At 35.8% G+C, this 21,593-nt stretch overlaps 1 protein-coding gene across 9 annotated transcripts in view; it reads left to right on the forward strand.

The window, feature by feature from the left end:
- The window catches only part of DMXL2 (Dmx like 2), a 143,159-nt gene extending 125,737 nt beyond the window's left edge, over positions 1–17,422 (forward strand). For 4 of the 9 annotated variants that reach the window (XM_069459885.1, XM_069459893.1, XM_069459920.1 and 1 more), the window contains 14 exons: positions 2,066–2,196; positions 2,932–3,017; positions 3,441–3,642; positions 4,450–4,567; positions 8,086–8,172; positions 8,254–8,375; positions 9,532–9,670; positions 10,342–10,402; positions 10,507–10,634; positions 11,161–11,238; positions 12,699–12,790; positions 13,512–13,564; positions 14,731–14,948; positions 15,987–17,422. In XM_069459885.1, the coding sequence (XP_069315986.1) occupies positions 2,066–2,196; positions 2,932–3,017; positions 3,441–3,642; positions 4,450–4,567; positions 8,086–8,172; positions 8,254–8,375; positions 9,532–9,670; positions 10,342–10,402; positions 10,507–10,634; positions 11,161–11,238; positions 12,699–12,790; positions 13,512–13,564; positions 14,731–14,948; positions 15,987–16,196 (1,725 nt within the window). In that variant the 3' untranslated portion in view covers positions 16,197–17,422. Of the gene's footprint in view, positions 1–2,065; positions 2,197–2,931; positions 3,018–3,440; positions 3,643–4,449; positions 4,568–7,193; positions 7,257–8,085; positions 8,173–8,253; positions 8,376–9,531; positions 9,671–10,341; positions 10,403–10,506; positions 10,635–11,160; positions 11,239–12,698; positions 12,791–13,511; positions 13,565–14,730; positions 14,949–15,986 lie in introns of all 9 variants that reach the window. The other 5 variants (XM_069459866.1, XM_069459876.1, XR_011231639.1 and 2 more) reach the window with 4 other exon arrangements.
- The last annotated feature ends 4,171 nt before the right edge of the window (positions 17,423–21,593 follow it).

Consider the following 21,593-nt stretch of genomic DNA (forward strand, 5'->3'; position numbering starts at 1 on the left):
ATCCTGTCATTCTGGAATATGTCTCTTTACCAAACTATTTAGTTACACTGAAACACATTTTGAATGGGAAAGACAGAATAAATGCTCTATTCTTCGCTTTTATGTACAGTTTTCAAAATGATCCTTCAGAGGCCAGTAAGTTTTGTTTTACTTTTAGTTTTGTTACGATCTTACGGATTTAAACATATTTTATATGGACATTTTGATTTAAGCACATTTTATATGGACATTTAAAAGCACATTTTATATGTTTTAATCCATTGCAGCTGTTATTCTTATGAGTGCTCATATTATCCCATCTTTGCCAGTGAGACCCTCTTCCAGTTGGCTCCTGAATCTTTTTGAGACTATTCCACTAGTCTTTGGAGTTTCCTGTTTTCTAATATAAATTACTTAATTTACACTGAATAATACACCTAGGCTAATCATACACATTTCCCACCCCAGGCTGGGAACAATCATTTCTACAAAAAACCTGGTTCCTTTTTGTGGGAAATGATATTTAGCAACCACAGTGAGGTGCTGGGGTGCTCATTCTTACTGGGTTTCTAGATAAGCATCAATTCTAATGACCACATACCTATTCAGTTTGATGAATATGCTATAGTTTACTTAATCATTTGCCTATCAGAGATTTGATGTATTTATTTGTTCATTTTTATAAAGAATTCTGAGACTAATATCTTTTAAGATAAATCCTCTTCATGTTCTGATTATTAAGAAGTATTAGGTCAAAGGGTATGAACTTTAATAAGGCTTTTGACACATATTGCCAGATTACTTTCTAGATTACTAATTTGTACTCTCTTGAGAGTAGTGAGAGAGTACATCTGACTTTACCCTCATTAGCATTAAGTATTCCTTTTTTATTTTTGTTAATTTGATAAGTTTTTTCCGTTAGTGACATTAAAATGTTAATGATCTTATTGCCATTTGATTTTCCAGTTTGAGGTATTGACTGTTCATATTTTTAACTGAATTATCTTTTGGGATTATAGTGTTTTTCCTTGTTTTTATATGGATTTTTTATTTATTAAGGATATTATTTATCTTATGATATTTTTTCCAATTTATTTGCTATTTAATTTTATTATGCTTTTGATGCACATAATTTTTTAAAGTTTATTTAATCATATCCATCCATACTTTCCCTTGTGATTTATTACATTGTTTGTAAGCAGAGAAAGTCTTTTCCACTAATAAATATGCTTACTTTTTATTTATTATTTTTAACTCTCTTATTTGTCTAGAATAAAGTTAGGATCAGACAGGATCAGACTTCATCTCCTATCCACACACAATCTAACTAGTTCTAGCATCATTTATTAAATAATCCTTCCTTTTCCCCATTGACTTAAGATGTTATAAATTCTTACACTATTTTTGTGCTATATTTTTGGATCAATTGCTAGAGTGAATTTTTCGTAATTACTTATTTTAATATACACTAAGAAATACTACCTTTAGTTTTAAAAAGATTTCTCAGCTTGTCTGTTTTTTCTTCCCTATGAACTTCAGAATCATTATCAAGTTCCAAAAAAGGAAAAGAAATTTCCATGAGGATTTTTACCGAAATTACTTAAAACCTATATAAGTTAACTAGTAACGAATTATAGTTTTTATGCATTTCAGTCCTCTCATTGTTTCAGAAGGGTTTGTAATTTCCTTCACTTGAGCTCTCTCAGTTTTCATAGTTTTTCTTTGAAATTTTATGTTTTTCAGTGTATCTTTTTTCTTTAGACTTTTCTAACTTTTTATTGCTGATATATAAGAAGAAAACTATTGATTTTTAAAAATATGTGGTATCTAGCTACTCAATTATTTTATTGAATCTGAGAATTTTACCCAGTTATCTTAACTTTTGTAGGTCTAGCATCATCTGTAAAAACAAAATTATTACTTACATTGACACTATTTAAAATGTTTAAAGTTAGAACAAAAATAATTATATATTTTAAATATTCATATATATCTAAAATATACAATATATAAAATATATGCTTAAATATGTTTTATATGTTTATAAAATTATATATTTTAAAAATAACTTTACCTTTTATTGCAGCCGTTTCTCCCTTTGTCTGATAGTGGTGTTATATATGATTCTGATGAAAGCATTCATAGTGATGATGAAGAAGATGATGCCTTTTTTTCAGATACACAAATACAGGAGCACCAAGATCCAAATTCCTATAGGTAAATAAAGCTTTTTTTTTCTTTTTGCCTTTTTTGGGTAGAAAATCCTGATGTTATTAATTTTAAATAACATTATTGCCATGAATTTATTAAGAACTGACTTATGTTTTCAGGTTATGAATTCTGCACCTTTGAGGTCAATTTCTAGATAGAGTATTTCCTTCACATTCAGTTTCAAAGAATAGCTTTCATGCAGAGTGCAAATATAAACATTTTTAGTGAAAAAAATATGTAGTTTATTGATGTGCTATTAGATTTTACCATATAATTTATTGACGTGCTCTTAGATTCTGTGTGACTGTGTGGTAAATATTTTTCCACCAGGTAATTTTCAGATATTGCAAGGATGATTGATATATTACTGCATATCTTTTATTTATTTATTTATTTATTTATTTTTTGTTTGTTTTTCAGCTCATTATGGGGGTACAAAAGTTCAGGCTATATATATTGCCCATACCTCCCCATCCCCCCGAGTCTGAGCTTCAATTGTGTCCATTCTCTAGACAGTGCACATCGCACTCATCATGTAGGTGTGCACCCATCCCCTCCCCTCACCCCATATCTTTTATTTTTACAGACTACAAAGGTGCCGTTTTTTTATAGCAAATTTCAGTGACAACTTTTTTTCTGAGTTGGAGATTGGGTAAACAATTGACAAGGAACATCACTATGCTTCTCCTGTGTTTTTAATTTTCAATTAAAGAGAATATTTCTTTTTGCCCCCTTTAACAGCTGGGCTCTTCTACATTTGACAATGGTTAAACTAGCACTTCACAATGTCAAGAATTTCTTTCCCATTGCTGGACTGGAATTCTCTGGTGAGTTTGGAATTTGAAAATTAATGTTACTAAATATAATAAATTGCCATCAAGTTTTTCTTTACAAAATCTGTATAAAAGGCCATTTGGTACTTTAAAATTACTGCATTGGAGATTTTATAAAGTCTTATTTATTTTAGGCACCAATCTATGACTTTAATTTATAGCAAGAATTACTGTGTACATAGAAGATTGAAAGAGCAGGAAACCAGATTGGGTAATCTAGACATTTCCTCAGCTTTTAGAGAGCTGGCCTTCTGTTATTTTCAAAGCATTTAGGTGTCCAAACTGTATTAGATTAACATTTTCACATTTTTTCATATTTCCAGAAGTCTTGGCTCTAAGATTTTGCATTTTGTGAATAGGTGGATGATGATCAGTATTTTTCAGTAAAATAAAATGACGTATTCTGTCACCTTTTAGAGCTGCCTGTAACATCACCATTAGGTCTTGCTGTGATTAAAAACTTGGAGAACTGGGAACAGATCCTGCAAGAGAAAATGGATCAATTTGAAGGTCCACCCCCTAACTATATCAACACATATCCAACTGACCTTTCAGTAGGAGCTGGACCAGCTATTCTTCGAAATAAAGCAATGCTAGAACCTGAAAATACTCCATTCAAGTAAGAAAGCTCTTACAATGCTGATGAGAGTGTAGCTTGGTTTAACTTTTCTGGAAGATAGTTGGCAAAATATGTCAATAGCCTTCAAAAAAAATTTATAACTTTGAAACTGCAAACCTATTTTTAACAGTCTAAGGAAAACGTCAGAAATCAGGATAAAAGTTTTTTTCCTTGGTGTTACCTATAATTCAATAGCCATACTACTTTCATAATCAGGAAAATGCCTTTATTGCCTTTATTGTATTACTGTCTGTTTTCAGAACTCTTACAGAAATTTTTTTTGGTGATAACCTACATATGCAAACAATGCGCTACTGACTTTTTTCAGTAATTTAACAGTAAACACATTGCGAGATTTTTTTGATAGTTTAATCTTCTACCTCCCATCTAGGCCCCTTTTGATAAGCAGCATGCTTTTTTTTGTTTGTTTGTTTTTGTGAGGCAGCAGCCCATGAATATTATAAGCTTGAAAGAACAAAGCTTTTTAGCTTGTTAGGTTATTGGAAATGAAATCTATGACTTTATGTTCATTGGTGATATGCTTTAACCAAAAGGACCAACCTAAAGTATAGTTTAAAAAATAAAGATTCATTTGACTCTCAGCTTAACTGGTTCATTCAATGTAACTAGAGAATTAATTGCTAGATACAGGAATGATTGTAAAAACTAAAAATAAATTATAAAATTTTGTAGAGCAGTGTCTTCTTTGTAATAGATTGTGCAAATTTTTTTAAAAAGTATCTGAAAATATGAAACATATTTTCTATGGACTATAAAATAGTGTAATATGTTAATTTTTTTTAATAGGTCCCGAGAGTCTTCTGCACTTCCAGTGAAACGACTTTGGCATTTCCTTGTTAAACAAGAAGTCCTTCAAGAGACATTTATTAGATATATTTTTACTAAGAAAAGAAAGCAGAGTGAGGTATCTTGAGAAAAATCTTTTCTGTTGCAATTTTCCCTTAGTTTAACATTTCTAATGATTTCAGTGCTTGGTTTATTTTGAAATTTTCTTTTTGGTAGAATTTATTTTATTGACTTTCTTATATCATGGGTAATAGTCAAAGTTTACTAAACTATAACAAACTTCTTTTAAGATAATACCTTATAATTTTCATTTCATAGCAATGAAACAGCATAGGTCACATTGTATAATCATGCAAAAGTTGGTACGTCCTTTATAATGTTTGTCACTGGGCCTTTACATGTAATAAACATGGTGGTGGATGGTTTGAGGACTTTAATATATAAACGAGTGTACTCTGTAATATGATTCTGCAAATATCATTTAATTAAAAATACAATATAGTCTTTTAAAAGCATTTTATTTATTTAGCATTTAGAAATGAAGAGGATAAACATTAGAAGCAACAAATTCAGGATAATTTTGTGAGAGAATAAACTATAAAAATACCAAATACAACATGAAGGGAGATTGCTCTTATGAAGTGTGGCAAGTCCTTCATTACATGGTGATTTTTAAGCTAGTATAATTAGCAACATGGTATCAGACATGGTTCAAGAAAAATCACGAGTTTGGGAGACTGGCAAATATCTTCTTTTATAAAAGGAGAGTTGCAAAGACTTTTGATAGGAGCATTTCAGTCTGGCCATTTAATGAGGTAGTAAGCAGTTTGAAGAGTGTTTGGAATAGAGTGATAATTAAGGATTTGACAAGCATAATCTATGAGAAGAGAAAAAGGAATTATATTTCACTTAGAAAAGTGACAACTGAGAGAGACAGTCCATATGACTCAATTTCCCAAGGTAAATATATAGAACTGCTTCTCAGTTTTTCCTCATACCTAGGGTGGCAGAGCCTTACCATATCATTCTTTTAATTAGTCACCGCTTACCTGGATAGTAATTGTGGTAAGCCCTTGTAAACAGTCATTTATTTTCTCTATGGATTCAAAGATTGTATATTTAAGTGAAGAAGTGGAGGAATGGACTATACTGATTCTTTTGAGTCCTCTAGTATTATTATTATAAGCTTTTTTGATAACAAAAGACTCTGATGGTAGTGAAATTATTGCTTTCAGCCTTGTTAGGGAAATCACAGAGCCAAGTTATTTGCCTCTTTAATTTAAACCATTGTGTACAGCATCTCCTGTCGTGATACAGAGTCCAAATTCCATAAAATAAGATATAGAAATCTAAGAAATGGATTTAAAATAAAAGATTTTTGCTCAATTAGGGCTATGTTATTTACAGAAAGCCAGTTCATTGAACGATCAGTTTTCTGAGTGTTCTTCAAATTATTAAACTTAATGATTTATCAAAAATATGTTTTAGCTATTCATAAAGTTTATAGCAGTTTGATTTGGTTGGGTCATCAGAGCCTTAGAGTGCTGTGGGAAGCCAGGTGTCTTCAATTTCTTGGACTCTTCACACTCTTGTCTTGCTCTTGAGGACCTTTTCTCTCCCTGCTAGTTTGCCTCTTCTTTAATGAAGTCTCTCCCTCTCTCTGCTCCCTAGTCTCTGCCATCATGCCCCTCAGTCTCTTTAATTTTCCTTCTGGCAGAAGGGACAGAGATGAACACAAGCATCACTTGGCTCCAGGGAAGGGAAGTACATGAGTGGGAGTTGGGATGGAAGAATTTTTTTATCATGTACCCTTTTGAATTCGAAAACATTGAACGAAATTACTCTCTTGTCCAATGCTGTCCAGTAGAACTTTGTGATGATGGAAATCTATATCTGTGCAGTCTAAGATAGTAGTCACCAGCTGAGCACTTGAAACATGGCTAGTGTGACCAAGGAACTGAATTTTTAATTTTAGTTTCAGTTAATCTGAATTTAAATAGCTACATATGGTTAGTGGCTGCTGTATTGAATGGCATTGATCTGCTGAAAAATTGTTTTCATTACAAAAAAAATCATGAAATGTTAAGGATGTTAGGACAAAATAAAAACTGGTCACTAGGCTTAGAAATATGCAAAATTTATTTAAACTACTCATCTAATAAGAGTGCTTTATGTTTATAAATTGTTTAATAGGATTTTAGTAGTCACTAAATGTGGCTATCTATATGACTTCTTTCCCATGCCTGATTTTAGCAAACATTTACTTGTAAGGAGAAAAATCATGTGATTACTCATGTTCCTTATGAATAAGAATGAAATAATTATCAGTACTTTGAATCTGTGTTTAGAAATAAATAGCTTTAATTTGTATTTGAAATCAACCCCTAAGGAATTTATGTAGTACAGAATGCATCTGCTCATATAAGTGGGTTTTATTTTTAGAGGTGACAATTTAAAGAACCTTAAGTTACATACTGGTATACAAATAACTAATTTTTATTTTGAAATAGCTTTTATGTTTTCATGTGTATGTAATAGTCATATTAATTTTACCCTTTTGGCTTTGTGTTGTGTTTATCTGAGATGCCATTGTTTTACTGAGTTCAATTTTTTCTTAATTTTGAAAATTCATTTTTATCATCTTTAAGTGATGCAGTGGCCATTTCAGCTTGAAATTTTTCATTGTTTTTATAATTTCGTTCCATGCATGTGTTTTGTGTTTGTGACGGTGTGGTGTTACTTAGTCTGTAGAAGAACATGTGGAGCAGGTCAAACAAAACCACGTAGCAGAAGATTGCCACATCAAGGTATTATTCCACGCTCTTGTATGTAGCTCATTCTTTAAAGTTCAAGGATCTAACGCCTGATCTTTAGTACTAACCATGACCTGCCCAGCTGGCTAGCTACTCGGAGAACTCATTGCTCCTGTACCACCTCAGTGGCCTAGGGGAGGAGATGCTTCCCTGTGTCTGGCTTACTCTACCTTCTCATTGGTTCTCTCTCTTGCTCCCTGTTCCATCTTCACTTCTGTCACTTTTCACAATCAGTTCTTAAGCATGGCTGTTTTATCTTTGCTGCTTCTTGATTCTACCTCCTCTTTTCTTCCCATCACCTCTGACCCTCAGCCATTGTGCCTTCCTCTTGTCAGTCTCCTTCTTTGCTTTCTAACTATTGTCCTCCTGTCCAACTTCTGCTTTTTTCTCTCATTACTCTTATTTCAGAGTGCTTCATCTCTTGCATGGTTTCTTTGTCTTTCTATGGCCTTTCCTCCACTCTGTGCCTCTTAATGTGTACACATTCTTTTTGCAGAATATTTGCATACTTCTGGAAGAGCTAAAAGAGATAAATTACTAATGAAAATACATTAGCCATCTTTCGTGACAGTTAATCAGTATCTTATAATCACAGTGGAAATCTTTATAATTGGGGTGATTACAGGACAAGAGAATTTAAGCAAATTTTCCAAAGCTAATTTTCAACACACTAAAGTTACTCTTACCTTTTTTTCTTCCTTCTTTTTCTTTCTTCTTTCAAATGTTGATACTACATTTTCTTCTTACCCTACTTTTAAATTTTGTGAGATGTGCATATCTGTATATAGAGCAGCAATTAAAACTGCTGACAAATGTTTTCTAGGTTGAAGCTGATCTGGGCTATCCAGGTGGAAAGGCAAAAGTTATTCATAAGGAATCCGATATGATCATGGCATTTTCTGTTAATAAGGTAATAGCTTTAGTCATTATAAAGAATATACTTCTTTTTAGTGAAACTGCTTAAATCATTGACTCTGCCTTTGCCTTGTAGGCAAACTATAATGAAATTGTTTTGGCTTCAACACATGATGTTCAAGAACTTGACGTTACTTCTCTACTGGCGTGTCAGTCATACATATGGATTGGAGAAGAATATGACAGAGAATCCAAAAGGTTTGTTTCATAGTCAATTTTAAATGCAGTTTTCTTCAAAAAGTACCCACTAAATGGTTATGCACATAATTTGAATTATCTCAGAAATTATCTGTATAATCTTTCTCTTCATTTAGGTAAGAGACAAATGTAATTGGTTTGGCTGCCAATAAAAGGCTTTGCCTACATTAATGAATACATTAGTCTTCTGCCATTAAACCCTGCACTATTTGTAGTGTTTCAATCAGAATAATCCCTGACACCAAAGCCTAATGCTGACAACTGCCACTTTGACATTTAACTCCAAAGAAATGTGGGGAATTACACAATATTTGGTAAATTTATCTGAGCTGGATAATTAAAGCAAAACATAATATATACAAATATATTAATTAGACTACTTGATGAGTTACATTTACTGAGTAATCTTACAGTGTTTCTTTTTGATTATCACCTGTTAAGAATACCTTTTTTACAGATTAAAATGTAGACAGCTTTACTTTTCATTAAAGCTATGGACACTACACCAGCAATGTTTTGTAATACTTCACTATTTTGGGGGTTTCTCCACCATGTTTGCTCTCCCTCTTGCTTTTCTCCAGACTCTTAGAAATTTTATTTGCTTGGGAATGGTGCCCTGTCTCCTAGTTCTGTTGAATTCTTTCCTTTGTTAGTATATAATATAACTAGGCTTCAATATCACATTTCGGAGTAGATATAACCATGTAATGTTATATATCCCATCATAAAAATTACTTTCACATTTTTATGTGATGATAAATTAGTATTTTATTCCAAGAAATCTTTAAACTCAAATTTCTCTGAAATGTATTAATTTGATACATGGGATATCTGTACTTGAAGAGAACATAGCTTTATATATGATCACAAGAAAATTTGTATTAAATGCTTTAATACTTTAAAAATAACATTTGTTTCATCTTATATAGCAATAAAGTTGCCCCCAAACATTAGCCTAAATTTATATTTTGCCTAAACAGAAAAAGTTAACCAGTACTAAAATTGGCTATGATGACGACTTGTCCCTAAGTTTTCCTCACGGATATATATTTGGTTTTTAAATAATGTCCTCTGGGTAACATAAGAAGCTCTATAAATGGACTTTGTGTTAAGAGACAATAGAACTTTCACAGTAACACCTGAATGTTTTTCACAGTTCAGATGACATTGATTATCGTGGTTCCACTACAACTCTTTATCAACCCAGTGCAACATCCTATTCAGCAAGTCAGGTGCATCCACCTTCATCTCTGCCGTGGCTGGGCAGTGGACAGACCAGCACTGGAGCTAGTGTGGTACGTTGTTTACTATTAGGTATGGTTCCTGGATAGAGACTCTCTTGGAAAAGTGAGCTGAAATCACTGACATGAAAATGACCGTAGAGATCAGGGTCAGTGACCAGTAGATCCACTGTGGTAGTAACAGCTAACATTGGTTGTGGCTTTCTTTGTGTCAGGTGCATGCTTTTTATCAAAACAACCCTAGGTGGTAGGTGCTATCATTACCCTCCATTGTCTCTTTATAAATGAGCAAACTGAGACAGAAAATGGCAAAGTTAAAGAGGAATTAGTGTCCACTTATAGTGTTTGAAAGTACATCAGTGACATTCCTGTTAGTCACTGTAGTCAAAGGGGTCTCCTAATGTTCTAGTCTGAAGAATCTGAAGATATTCCTGATTCTCCTCAGGGAGGGGCACTTGGAGGAGCGTTCCCCGTATCACTAGATGAAACCGCATGGTAACCTCATAGGCCAGGGCTATACCAGTGAGTGACTGTGCTTCCTCAACCTGTTCAGACAAGTGTTCTATGTATGTGGTCAGAAAATCCATAACAGGGTTTATCTCAGCAATAATCAAGTTGTAAGAGAATAAATGTTATCAGAATTAGAGGTGCCCTGAAGCTTATCCTTCTCCCTCTCTCCCTTAATACACAAAATAAATTCATTTTTAAATTATCTTCTTTTAAAGCTCATGAAAAGAAATCTACATAATGTTAAGAGAATGACCTCACATCCAGTTCATCAATACTGTAAGTATGCTCTCTCATTTTGAGGTTGATTTATAGAATAGAATATATTAGAAGTCTTTAACTCTTTAATTTCTTATTTTATGCTTTTCCTCTTGTGTTTTCAGATCTTACAGGTGCTCAGGATGGCAGTGTACGAATGTTTGAATGGACACGACCTCAGCAGCTTGTCTGCTTCCGTCAAGCTGGCAATGCAAGAGTTACCAGATTACATTTTAATTCACAAGGCAACAAGGTTGGTTTTGGGGGGTTACTGCTAAATTCATCTGAAAATAATTGTGGATATTTAGGAGTAAATGGTTGATCAAAGTACATATAAAAAAATTTCAATGACTCTAGATTTAAGCTGAGCAGGTAGTTTGTTGGAGCCTGCTTATATACCCCCTTTTCTTCCAGTAGAAGAATAAATGTACAAAATTTGTTATGTCTTAAGTTACCTAAAGATACTTAAATATTCTGAGAGAATAGAAAACTGCTTCTGTTGAGTGTGTTGGTGATGAGCATAGTCAAGTGCTTGAGAGAAGCCTTCTAGTTTCTTACTAAATTCTATTACAGAGGTTTGGAGGAAAACAGTGAAATGGGGTTGGAAAAGCAGGTGACAGGGAATTTTTAGCACTTGGACTTTCTTGGGAACTATAGCAGCAGTAACATAGCTATAGGCAGAAAGTTCAGTTGGGTCTGAGTGAATCTCCTTTTCATGTGTTTTTACTTTTGATGTGGATACTAAGAAGCTGTGTGTAATATTTACATCTGTCTTACAGTGCGGTGTTGCAGATGGAGAGGGTTTTCTGAGTATCTGGCAAGTTAACCAAACTGCATCAAATCCCAAACCTTACATGGTAAGTATCACTCACATTCCCAGAGTGCATACAGAGAGAACACTTTCATTTATGATGTGTCTGTTTCAGACAGCGAATCTCATTGGTGGTTCTGTTGGGAAAGGGACAGTTCAGTCCAGCTGTCACAGTCTGGTAGCAACACCCATCCTTACTCTAGTTTTAGACTGAAATGACCTAAAAAACAATCTTGCTTTTCACCTTGAAGGGAAACCATTATATTGGAAAAATTTCAGGGGTTTTCCCTGTGTATGGTCCAACTTAGGATATGTTTTACCATTTTGAAAACACTAACTTTGTAATGATAGAATTTTGTAGCCTGTATGTTAAGAATCAAACAGGTTCTGAACATCTACTCTAATTTGCTCCAGATTTTGCTTACCAGCTTATAAAATAACCAACTCCAATGGGCCACTTCATTTATTAATCCAAATCATATTAAAATACTTGGTGATAAAAACAAGTATATCTTTATTTGATGGAGGTTTGGTGAGGGGGAGGGTGGAAGTTGATACTATGCTGTGTGAAACTTCTGGCTTCACATATATGGAGGGAGGCTCAGAAAGCCTTGAAACTCAAATTTTCTAGACTATACACATGTTCTTATATATATATTTTTCTTAAATTAGTACACTATAGACTGTGCTACAACATCTTCACAGAAATGGAAGTGATCTTCGATTTTCCCTTTTGCCTTCAGTGAGATCTATACCATGATAATTCTAGACAGAAAAATGTGCATTTTATTTAAGATATCCTGACATCCTCCTTTTGGGCCCTCACCTCCAAATTCCTATTCATTCACCTGATACAACAAGAAAAGGCATTCCTGGCTCAGTAAATGGTTTCCCATACTGCTGTAACATCCTTAGGAGCCTTTTAGCAGCTGTAGACCTGTGGATTATTTGTAGGGCCACCTTTGACAGTGTTTATTATTGGTATAGCTCTTTCCCTGGGGGTGGGGGCAGGGAGCACAGAGGTGGCAAGGAGGTAGATGTTTATACTGAGAGCACAAAGTTAATTTGACTTAAGTCCTTCGTACTACATCCTAAGAGTAGATGGGTAGGTAAGTGTTTTCCTCTTTGGGTTTATTATGATTTATATTTATATTATTTAAGTTTATTAAATGTATTTGAGGTCATTAGTACTAAAATTGTTTGATTGGGCTTTTAATATAATTGAATGGCTTAAGTTCATGTACTTTGATGTTCTGTTCTTACATAATCTAAAAAATATAACCTCTTATTCCTTGTTTTTACCAGCTCTTTTCAGTTTTAAAAAAATTATTGGATAATAGCAAATAATATGCAAATAATGGTTACTATCACTTATTTTGTATTCTAGACTGGGTTTTGAAAAGCTGTTCTTAGCTCATGCATGTAATATTATTAGCAGAACTGTTTTTACTATACCACATTTTATTGGATTTTTAGATAACATCAGTTGCACTTTGTTTTCCATAGAGTTGGCAGTGCCACAGTAAATCCACAAGTGACTTTGCATTTATTACCTCTTCGAGTCTAGTTGCCACATCTGGACAGTCCAATGATAACAGGTAGGTTGACAGAGAAGCAAAACAAGAAATAACACTTGAGGCAGAAAAGTATTCTTGCTAGAAAGTATGGATTTCTATTTAACAGGGTTTTTTTTTTTTTTCTCCTCCCCACCCCTATTTAGCAGGGTTTTTTCACCCCAGGAATAAAAAATTTTTTCTTTGTTACATAATTCTTATCTCAGAGGGGTTTTCCTTACAAAAAGAAAAAAGCAAAAACAAAAATTACTCCTAAAGTAGTTTATCAATAAACACATATAATGTTTATGTTAAAGCTATTCATTTTTTTTCATTGCTTTTAACACTCTTAGGTTCTTCAGAACTAACAAGCATCTGACACTCTTGACTCATTTCTTTGACCTCACACTGTTTTCATTGGCAACACATGCCGGTGAATAACACCGCTTATTTCCCTGCATTGGTTGCACCTGGAGATAGAGAAGCATCACGTCTACTTAGAAAGTTATATCACTGTTTCTTGTGGTGGGGGATGCAGAGACAGGTGGGACCATATCAGACAGTGTAGTTTGATGAGGATAAATCTTAGAGGAGGTGTGTACCCCCAGCCCCTGCCCGTCCTAGTTGAGTATCACTGCTCCATAAATATGAGTAAACAAAAAAGCTAAGATTGAATAAGCAAAAATATTTGACTTGAAGACAGTTTGTCCGTGGTGATGACTTAAAACAATTATTTATGATATATTTGTTATTTTTTCTCCAAAAGAAATGTATGCCTCTGGGACACATTAATATCACCTGGAAACAGCCTCATTCATGGTAAGTGAGTTAATTAAGGTCTGTGGTTTTTAATACACTATGAAGGAATGTTTTCCTGCTTTTATTTCAGTTAATCCAGTGAATGTTTACTGATAGGTTGAAAATGGAGAAATATTTAGAATGAATGACTAAAAATTCTACAAGTTAATTAGAATGTCTGTCTAGCTGCCTTGCTGAGGTAAATATGTATGATAGGAATCCAGCTAGCTTAGAATAGTCTATGTTGTTTATATTCTATTCAGAAAATATGGTATGGATACTGGTGATACTCATAATGCTATATAAAAAATTAGTTTCAAAGTATTCATCGAGCTCAGTAGAAGTGGGATATTTTAAAGAATTAAACCAAGGTTAACCTTATGCTAAGAGCTATTAATAGAAACATAAACAATACCATTTAAATATTTCTTTTGTTTAAGACAATATTTGCCAAATTAGTGTCCTAATAATCTCTCTTCCACATAACACTGCCCCCAGAATCTTCCATGCTCAAATAAGTTTGGCTTAAACAAAGTTAAGTAGTTTTTTTCCCCCACAGGAAAGTTTCTCAATCTTAATATGCTGATGTGCATTTTGAAAGATGTAGCTATTTCTCAATTTTGATTGCAAAATTATTTTTTCTGTGAATGTTGACATTCCTTAAAGATTTGCCACATCTTAATTTGAGTCCCTGATCATATTAAAAGGCACATATTCCTGGGAAAGATAACAAGTTGTAACTGAAAATGTTCACACATTTTCATATAGTATAGTGAGTTTCAATTACTTACCTGGGAAGAACTTTTGATGAGAGTACATGTATGGTACAGCGCTAGGCTAGACTGGTGGGTAGATGTGCCACTGGGAAGCCTGGTCTTCTCTGCATGTTTGCTTCTATATACTTCTTATGAGGCAGCATCACTTAGGGCTTGAGGTTTAAACTTCCTTCTTCTGTGTGTGTGGGTATTTCATGTTGAGATTATGGATGAAAAAGGTTTTTTCTGACATCACTTAGCATTTTTCTTTATACTTCAGTTATATGATTATACAAATTCAGTGACTTAATGTACCTTAGAATGAAAAATGCATCAGTAATTTCTATATTATTTAAATGTAGATTTAAACAGTATCAGAATTGCCAAGATAGAAATTGTTCTGGAAAGTCTCTTGGTGTTTTTCTTCTTCAGGTTTCACATGCCATGATCATGGTGCCACGGTACTTCAATATGCACCAAAACAGCAACTCCTAATTTCTGGAGGTAGGAAAGGATATGTGTGCGTTTTTGACATCAGGCAGAGACAGCTAATTCACACATTTCAAGCACATGACTCAGCCATCAAGGCTCTGGCTCTTGATCCCTATGAGGAATATTTTACCACAGGTTCAGCAGAAGGTAACATAAAGGTGAGTCTGTACAAGAGGTTAGAATGTGCTAAAAATTATCTTTATCTGCTGTCAGCACTTACTGGAAAAAGAAAACAGAAAACCACCACAATGTCTGAAATAAAGCCAAGCTTCATGGAGATACTGAATGTCTCTTAACACTCTGCCCTTACCCCACCCCTTGTTTCTGTGTGGCTCTTTCCAAATGGCTATGGTCTAGAAAACCAGATAATCGGGCTCATTGGAATCTCAGGTCATTGAATAGCTTAAAGAACTGTTTTGAGTAGAGTGTATGACTTTAATTAGTGCATGGGTTTTTTGTTTTTGTTTTTTGTGTGTGTGTGTGTGTTTGTGACATTAGTTTGACTCCTTAGAACCTTCCCCGCTCTCCCCACTCTAACCCTCAGCACTTGACTCTTGTAGGGTTGAGGTGAAGTTTCTAGATAAATGAGATAGTACAGATGCTCCTCAACTTATGATGGAGTTATGTCCAGATAAACCTACAGTAAGTTGAAAATATCGCAAATTGAAAATGCACTTTTGAACTTATGGGGTTTTCAACTTACCATGAGTTTATCAGGACATAACCCCATCCTAAGTCTGTATGCATAGGAGCATACTGAATGCATATCACTTTCTCGCACTGTCATAAAGTTGAGAAATCGTAGTTGAAAATTGTAAGTTGAACCATGGTATGTCAGGGACAGTTTGCACTGTACTACTTTTATATTGCCCCAGGGCCTTAGCTAAGCATTAGGAACATGTAATTGAATTAACTCATATTTAGTTGAATTTAAGATGGGTTATATATGGTTAATATGAAACTACAAGAGGATGTGAGCAGAGACATTTGAAAGAAGGATCAGTGAAGTGTAAGGACAGTGAGTGAATCGTGTGAGTGGTGTTATTTCCCAGACAGATAAACTCTGAGGAAAGAGGCAGTGGATGGGTAAGTTGAGCTTTAGTCAGATCAGATGGGCCAAGGGAGCAGAAGTGAGGACCATGTTTTTGCTTTTGGTCTCTTTTTAATTTTTGTTTTCCCTCTTTGTTTTAAACTAGGTTTGGAGATTGACAGGCCATGGCCTGATTCATTCATTTAAAAGTGAACATGCTAAGCAGTCCATATTCAGAAACATCGGGGCTGGAGTCATGCAGATTGACATCATCCAGGGCAACCGGATCTTCTCCTGTGGTGCAGATGGCACGCTGAAAACCAGGGTTTTGCCCAATGCTTTTAACATCCCTAACAGAATTCTTGACATTCTATAGACTTAAAGATTGGGGTTTTATTTTTATATATACATTTCAATTAAAAAACACTCTAGTAATCATTAGGCAAGTCTGCTTTCCAAGCAGTTACCACATTGAAAACAATACAGAGAATCTCTGTGCAGAGTTTGAATCTGATCCAAGCCGAGTGTTGTGCTGAGTATTGGCTATACAGGTTGGTAGAGTGAATGCGCATGTACCTTGTTATAATGCTGACATTCTAAAAACAAAATGTAAAATCAACCCTAATATTGTATGAAGGATAGCTATTCTTTATAGCATTCAGCAAACCTGATTCAGAAAATATTCGCAAATTAGCAACTTGAAACAATGAGAAGGACCCGTATACCAAATTAAGGAGGAAAATGTTGCTGATTCAGGTTTTCCTTCCTGTTCTTATCACTGATTGAAGCATGCCTGCAGTCTCCTTCTCTATGGAATGAAGGATAGTCATAAGGCGTTAAGAGCTCTAGACCCCCAGAAGAACTTTCTTAGCTGTGAAGCAGTGCAGTGACCAGTTCTCTGCTGTGAGAGGTCATTTCCATTCTTTCCTGCTGAGTATTTTTCCTGTTAGTGTTTATACTGAGCTAGTACTGTAATTTGCAAATGAGTGCAAATTAAATGCAACGTTTTCCTCACAATTTGCACATTCACATTTTTTGGACTGCTAGTTTTTCTATTTAAATATTTGCCTTCATGTTAGGAATGTAATACGTGAACATGACATATTTGTAGTTAACCAAAACACACCTTCTTAGTCCAGTTTAGTACTTTTTCTTTTCATGTATTCAAGGTTAAATACCCACAACATTTAAGGCTATGTTGAAACTACACCAATAGAGCATTTCATGTCATAATTAAAATGAATGTTAGGCTTTTTGTGGCCAGTTAATAGTTGATGAGATTGGTGATATTATTTATTGCCACGGCCTACTGTATAAACTATGCAGAGTTAAATATTATTTGCTTGTAAAATATTAGCCACTGTTGTTATATTTGATGTATTTCCTTGGTTATGACCAAAAATACGTTCTTGACATATTGAAACCAATATCTGTGTGTTTAATGTTTACCAGCAAATTGTCTCATCATGTTAATGAGAATGTTTAATGCCTGTGCAGTAAACAGTAAAATATAATGGCATAACAGTACCTTTCTCTGAAGATGATGTGATGTCCAGGCTGTGAAATACATATGTAAAAGAAAAATAAATGTTATTTGTTGGAGTTTTATCTTAGTTTGGTCTGTTTAAGTATACTATATGGCATTCTTTGATACTGTTTTTAACAGGTGACTTTTAATTTGATAAGAAGTTTAACTGTTAGAGAATTTTTAACCTATTAGGCAGTTTATTCATTCACAAATATTTACTGAGTACCTGATACACCAGAAGCCATTCTGTTATAGGAAATAGAACACAGTGGTGACCCAGACAGAGAAGACTTTCAACGTTGAGATTTAGTTGGTAAGAACTAACCTCTCTGTACCTTCCTCCAGACACATTTAAAGTTGATTGAATAACTTTCCACCCAAAAGTCAAATCTGATTCTTAGCTCTTAGCTTGCTCCTAAGTAAGAGAGGTCAGAGTATGCCCATTGACAAGATGAGCCAGAGAAATGAGCTTGTGAGAGACTTTATTATCTCGATGCCTAAAGCAAAACTGGCCCAAGTTGCCTGTCCCAAGGCAGGATACTTTAATCTCAGTGCTCTGAGAGAGTGAGTTTTCAAAAGGAAGGAAGAAAACTTCCTCTGTCAGATAAAAGCAGTACTAAGACTCCAGGTTTACCCTCTTGCTTGAAACAACTAAAAAATTTGACAAAATATATAAAACAATGGTTCTCAAGACATTAGACATGAGGTAGGGAAGGACAGTGATCCCTGAGATGTGAGCATTTTACTTGTCCCAACTTATTACCTGGAGAATGCTTCCAGGATGCAGGCAGTGAGGGACCCCAGGTGGAGCCTAACGGTCTCTCTGAGTTGCCAGGATGGAACTGGGAGTCTGGGGAATATAGTGTGACTAGAGTTTGCAGGCCAGATAAAGCATGGGTGTGCAGAGGGTCCTCCTCAAACTTCGGCTGAAAATGGCCTAGTGTATATGTGAGGAAACTACTGGCAACTGTGAAAAGAACCACCTAATGGGATTAGGGTTCATTAGGCAATTGTGTAACAATTAATTACACAAAGCTGGGAATACAGCAGTTCTGTGGTTTTGCTAGCCAAGGTTTTAGTCACCTGCAGTCAGTGATCCAATAATTGATGAATACAGTATAATAAGATATTTGGTGGAGGGGGGAGACCACATCTGCATACTTTCATTACAGTATAATTGTTCTATTTTATTATGGTTGGTAATCTCCTACTATGCCAAACTTATAAATTAAACTTTATCACAAATATGTATGTACAGAAAAAAACATATAAAGTTTGGTACTATCCACGATTTCAGGCATCCGTCCACGGGGGGGCTTGGAATCTATCGCCCACGGATAAGGGGGACTACTGTAGTTCCTGTTCTCAGCAGTCAACCAGAAAACCTCGTAATTCATGAGGCATTAGGTAGACTACTCAGGGTTTTGGTGCAGTAGTGAGACAAAATTAGTCCTAGGCTAAACACTGCCCTGGCCCCCACCCAAGAAAGCTAAAAAGGAAATGATCAAACTGTTTCCAAAATAACAAAATTATATCTCAGAATGAAGCTCCAGAATATAGGAATACAGAAATATCTAGCACTAAACAAGGTAAAATTCACAATGTTTGACATTCAATAAAAATTATAAGGCATGAAAAGAGATAAGAAACTATGAGCCATAATAAGGAGGGGGGAAAATCCATCAAAAATGATCCAAAAATAACACAGGTGATAATTATTAGACAAGGATATTAGGATAGCTAGAATAATTGTATTTCACGTGTCTAAGAAGCTAGAGAAAAGTTTCAACATGTTAAGTAGAGACGTGGAAGACATAAAAAAGACCCAAATAAAACTTCTAGAAATGAAAACTGTAATGTTTGAGATGACAAACATGCTGGATGGAATTCACAGCAGATGAGACATTGCAGAAGGAAAGATTAGGGAATATGAAGGCACAACAATAGAAACTATCCATGAAACACTTAAAGAGAAAACAGTGGAACAAAATAAACAATACCCGTGAGCTCTGGGACAACTTTAATCATCCTAATATATGTGTAATTGGAGTCCCTGAAGGAGGAGTGTAAAGAAAAAATATAATTGAAGAAATAATGGCCAAATACTTTCCAATATTGATGAAAACTAAACCACAGATCCAAGAAGTTTGATGAAACGCAAACACAGGAAACAAGGGAACTACACCAACATGTCATAATCAAATTGCTTAAAACTAGTGATAAGGAGAAAAAGAAAACAGACACATCACATACAGAGAAACAGGGAGAAAGATGACAGCAGATGTCTTCCATAAACAATGGAAATGAAAAGAGAGTGGAGCAACATCTTTAAAGTCCTCAAAGTGGGAGGGAGGAACTGTCAATCTAGAATTCTCTACTCAGTGAAAATATCTTTCAAAAATGAAGTTGAAATAATAGACATGCAAAAGGTAAAAAAAAAAATATCACCACTAGAGCTGCACTACAAGAAATATGAAAGCAATGTAAACAAAGTCCTTCAGGGTGTGGTGGCTCACTCCTATAATCTTAGCACTCTGGGAGGGCGAGGCAGGAGGATCACTTGAGCTCAGGAGTTCGAGACCAGCCAGAGCAAGAGCAAGACCCCGTCTCTACTAAAAATAAAAAATATTAGCCGTTATGGTGGTGCATACCAAAGTCCTAACTACTCAGGAGGCTGAGGCAGGAGGATCACTCGAGCCCAGAAGAGTCTGAGGTTGCAGTGAGCTAAGATAACACCACTACACTCTAACTGGAGCAACAGAGCAAGACTGTCTCAAAGAAATTAAAAAAAAAAAAAAAGTCTTTCGATCAGAAGGAAAATGATACCAGTTGGAAATACAGGTCTACACAAAGAAATGAAAATTACCAGTAATGATAACTACATAGGTAAATTATATACAAAGACTTTTCCCCCATTATTTCAATCTCTTCTAATGACAGTTGTCTGTTTAAAGCACAAATAATAACGTATTATATTTACAACATACATACAGGTAAAATATATGACATCATCAGCACAAAGGCCAGGAGAGAAGTAGAAGTATACTGTTGTGAGCTTCTTACACTCTATGTGATGTGGTATATCACTTGAAGGTAGAAGGTGGTAAAGATATACACTATTTTAGCGGAGTTTGGGGAGTGTCATCAGCAAGATGACAGAATAGGACTTTCCAGAGCTCATCCCCTCACAGAAACACCAGTTTGCAAAACTATCCACGCATGAAAATACCTTCACAAAAGCTAAGGAAACCAGGTAAGAGATTGCAGCACCTGAGTATTGCACAGAAATGGGAAAAGATGTACTGAAGAGGATAGGAAAGACAGTTTCACATTACTCACGTAACCCTTACCCCAACCCCAGGCAGCAAACACAGAGAGAGAAGGCAAGGGTAGTGTGCACCAGAATGGCACCTTAGACCCCAACACTGAGCCTTCCCCACTAAAATTCAGAGCTGGACAGGCCCCCATTCCCCAGACTCCAGGCTGGTACCTGTAGACCAAACCTCCAAGATCATCTGGGTACCAGATCTGATCCTGAAGCCCCAGGCCCACCCAGTGAACTCAGTCTTTGCGACAACCTCCAGGTTTACTCCAGACCGGTCCCAGTACTGGGCCAGCCCCAACAGACTCAGGCTACAGGGCTGGCCTTGAAGATTCACTCTCTAGGCCCATCCAGCAACAGGCAGGCCCCAGTGGATCTAGGCTCCAGACTTGCCCCTGTGGACCTAGCCTCTAGACCTGCCTTGGTGCCAGGGTGGCCCCCATGGCTCCAGGTTCCAGGCTGGTCCTATGGACTTGGCCTCTCAGGCCTCCCCCAGGGCTGTGCTGGCCCCTGTGACCCCTTGGTCCAGACTATTCCCAGTGCTAGGCTGGCCCCCACAGCCCCAGGCTTCAAGGCCCACTTCAATGCCAGGTTGGTCCTTGCAGCCCTAGTCAGTCTAATATCCATGGACACAAACTCTAGGCCTACCCCAATAGACTCAGGCTCCAGAGACCCTAGGCCTGCCCTACTGCCAGACTGGCCACAGCAGCCTCAGGCTCTAGGCTGCGCCTACAACCCCAGACTTCAGCCTAGCATCGACAAACCTGACTTCCAGGTCCTCCCCAGCCTCAGGCCAGCCCTTACAGACCAAGCACCCAGTCCACCCCTGTGCCAGGCCAGCCTATGCAACCCCAAACCCCAGGCTACCACCCACAGGCCCAGCCTCTAGTCCTGCCCCAGAACTGGGTTGGCAGCCACAGACC

This window comes from Eulemur rufifrons, chromosome 2 (assembly GCF_041146395.1).
Source record: "Eulemur rufifrons isolate Redbay chromosome 2, OSU_ERuf_1, whole genome shotgun sequence".
NCBI lineage: Eukaryota > Metazoa > Chordata > Mammalia > Primates > Lemuridae > Eulemur > Eulemur rufifrons.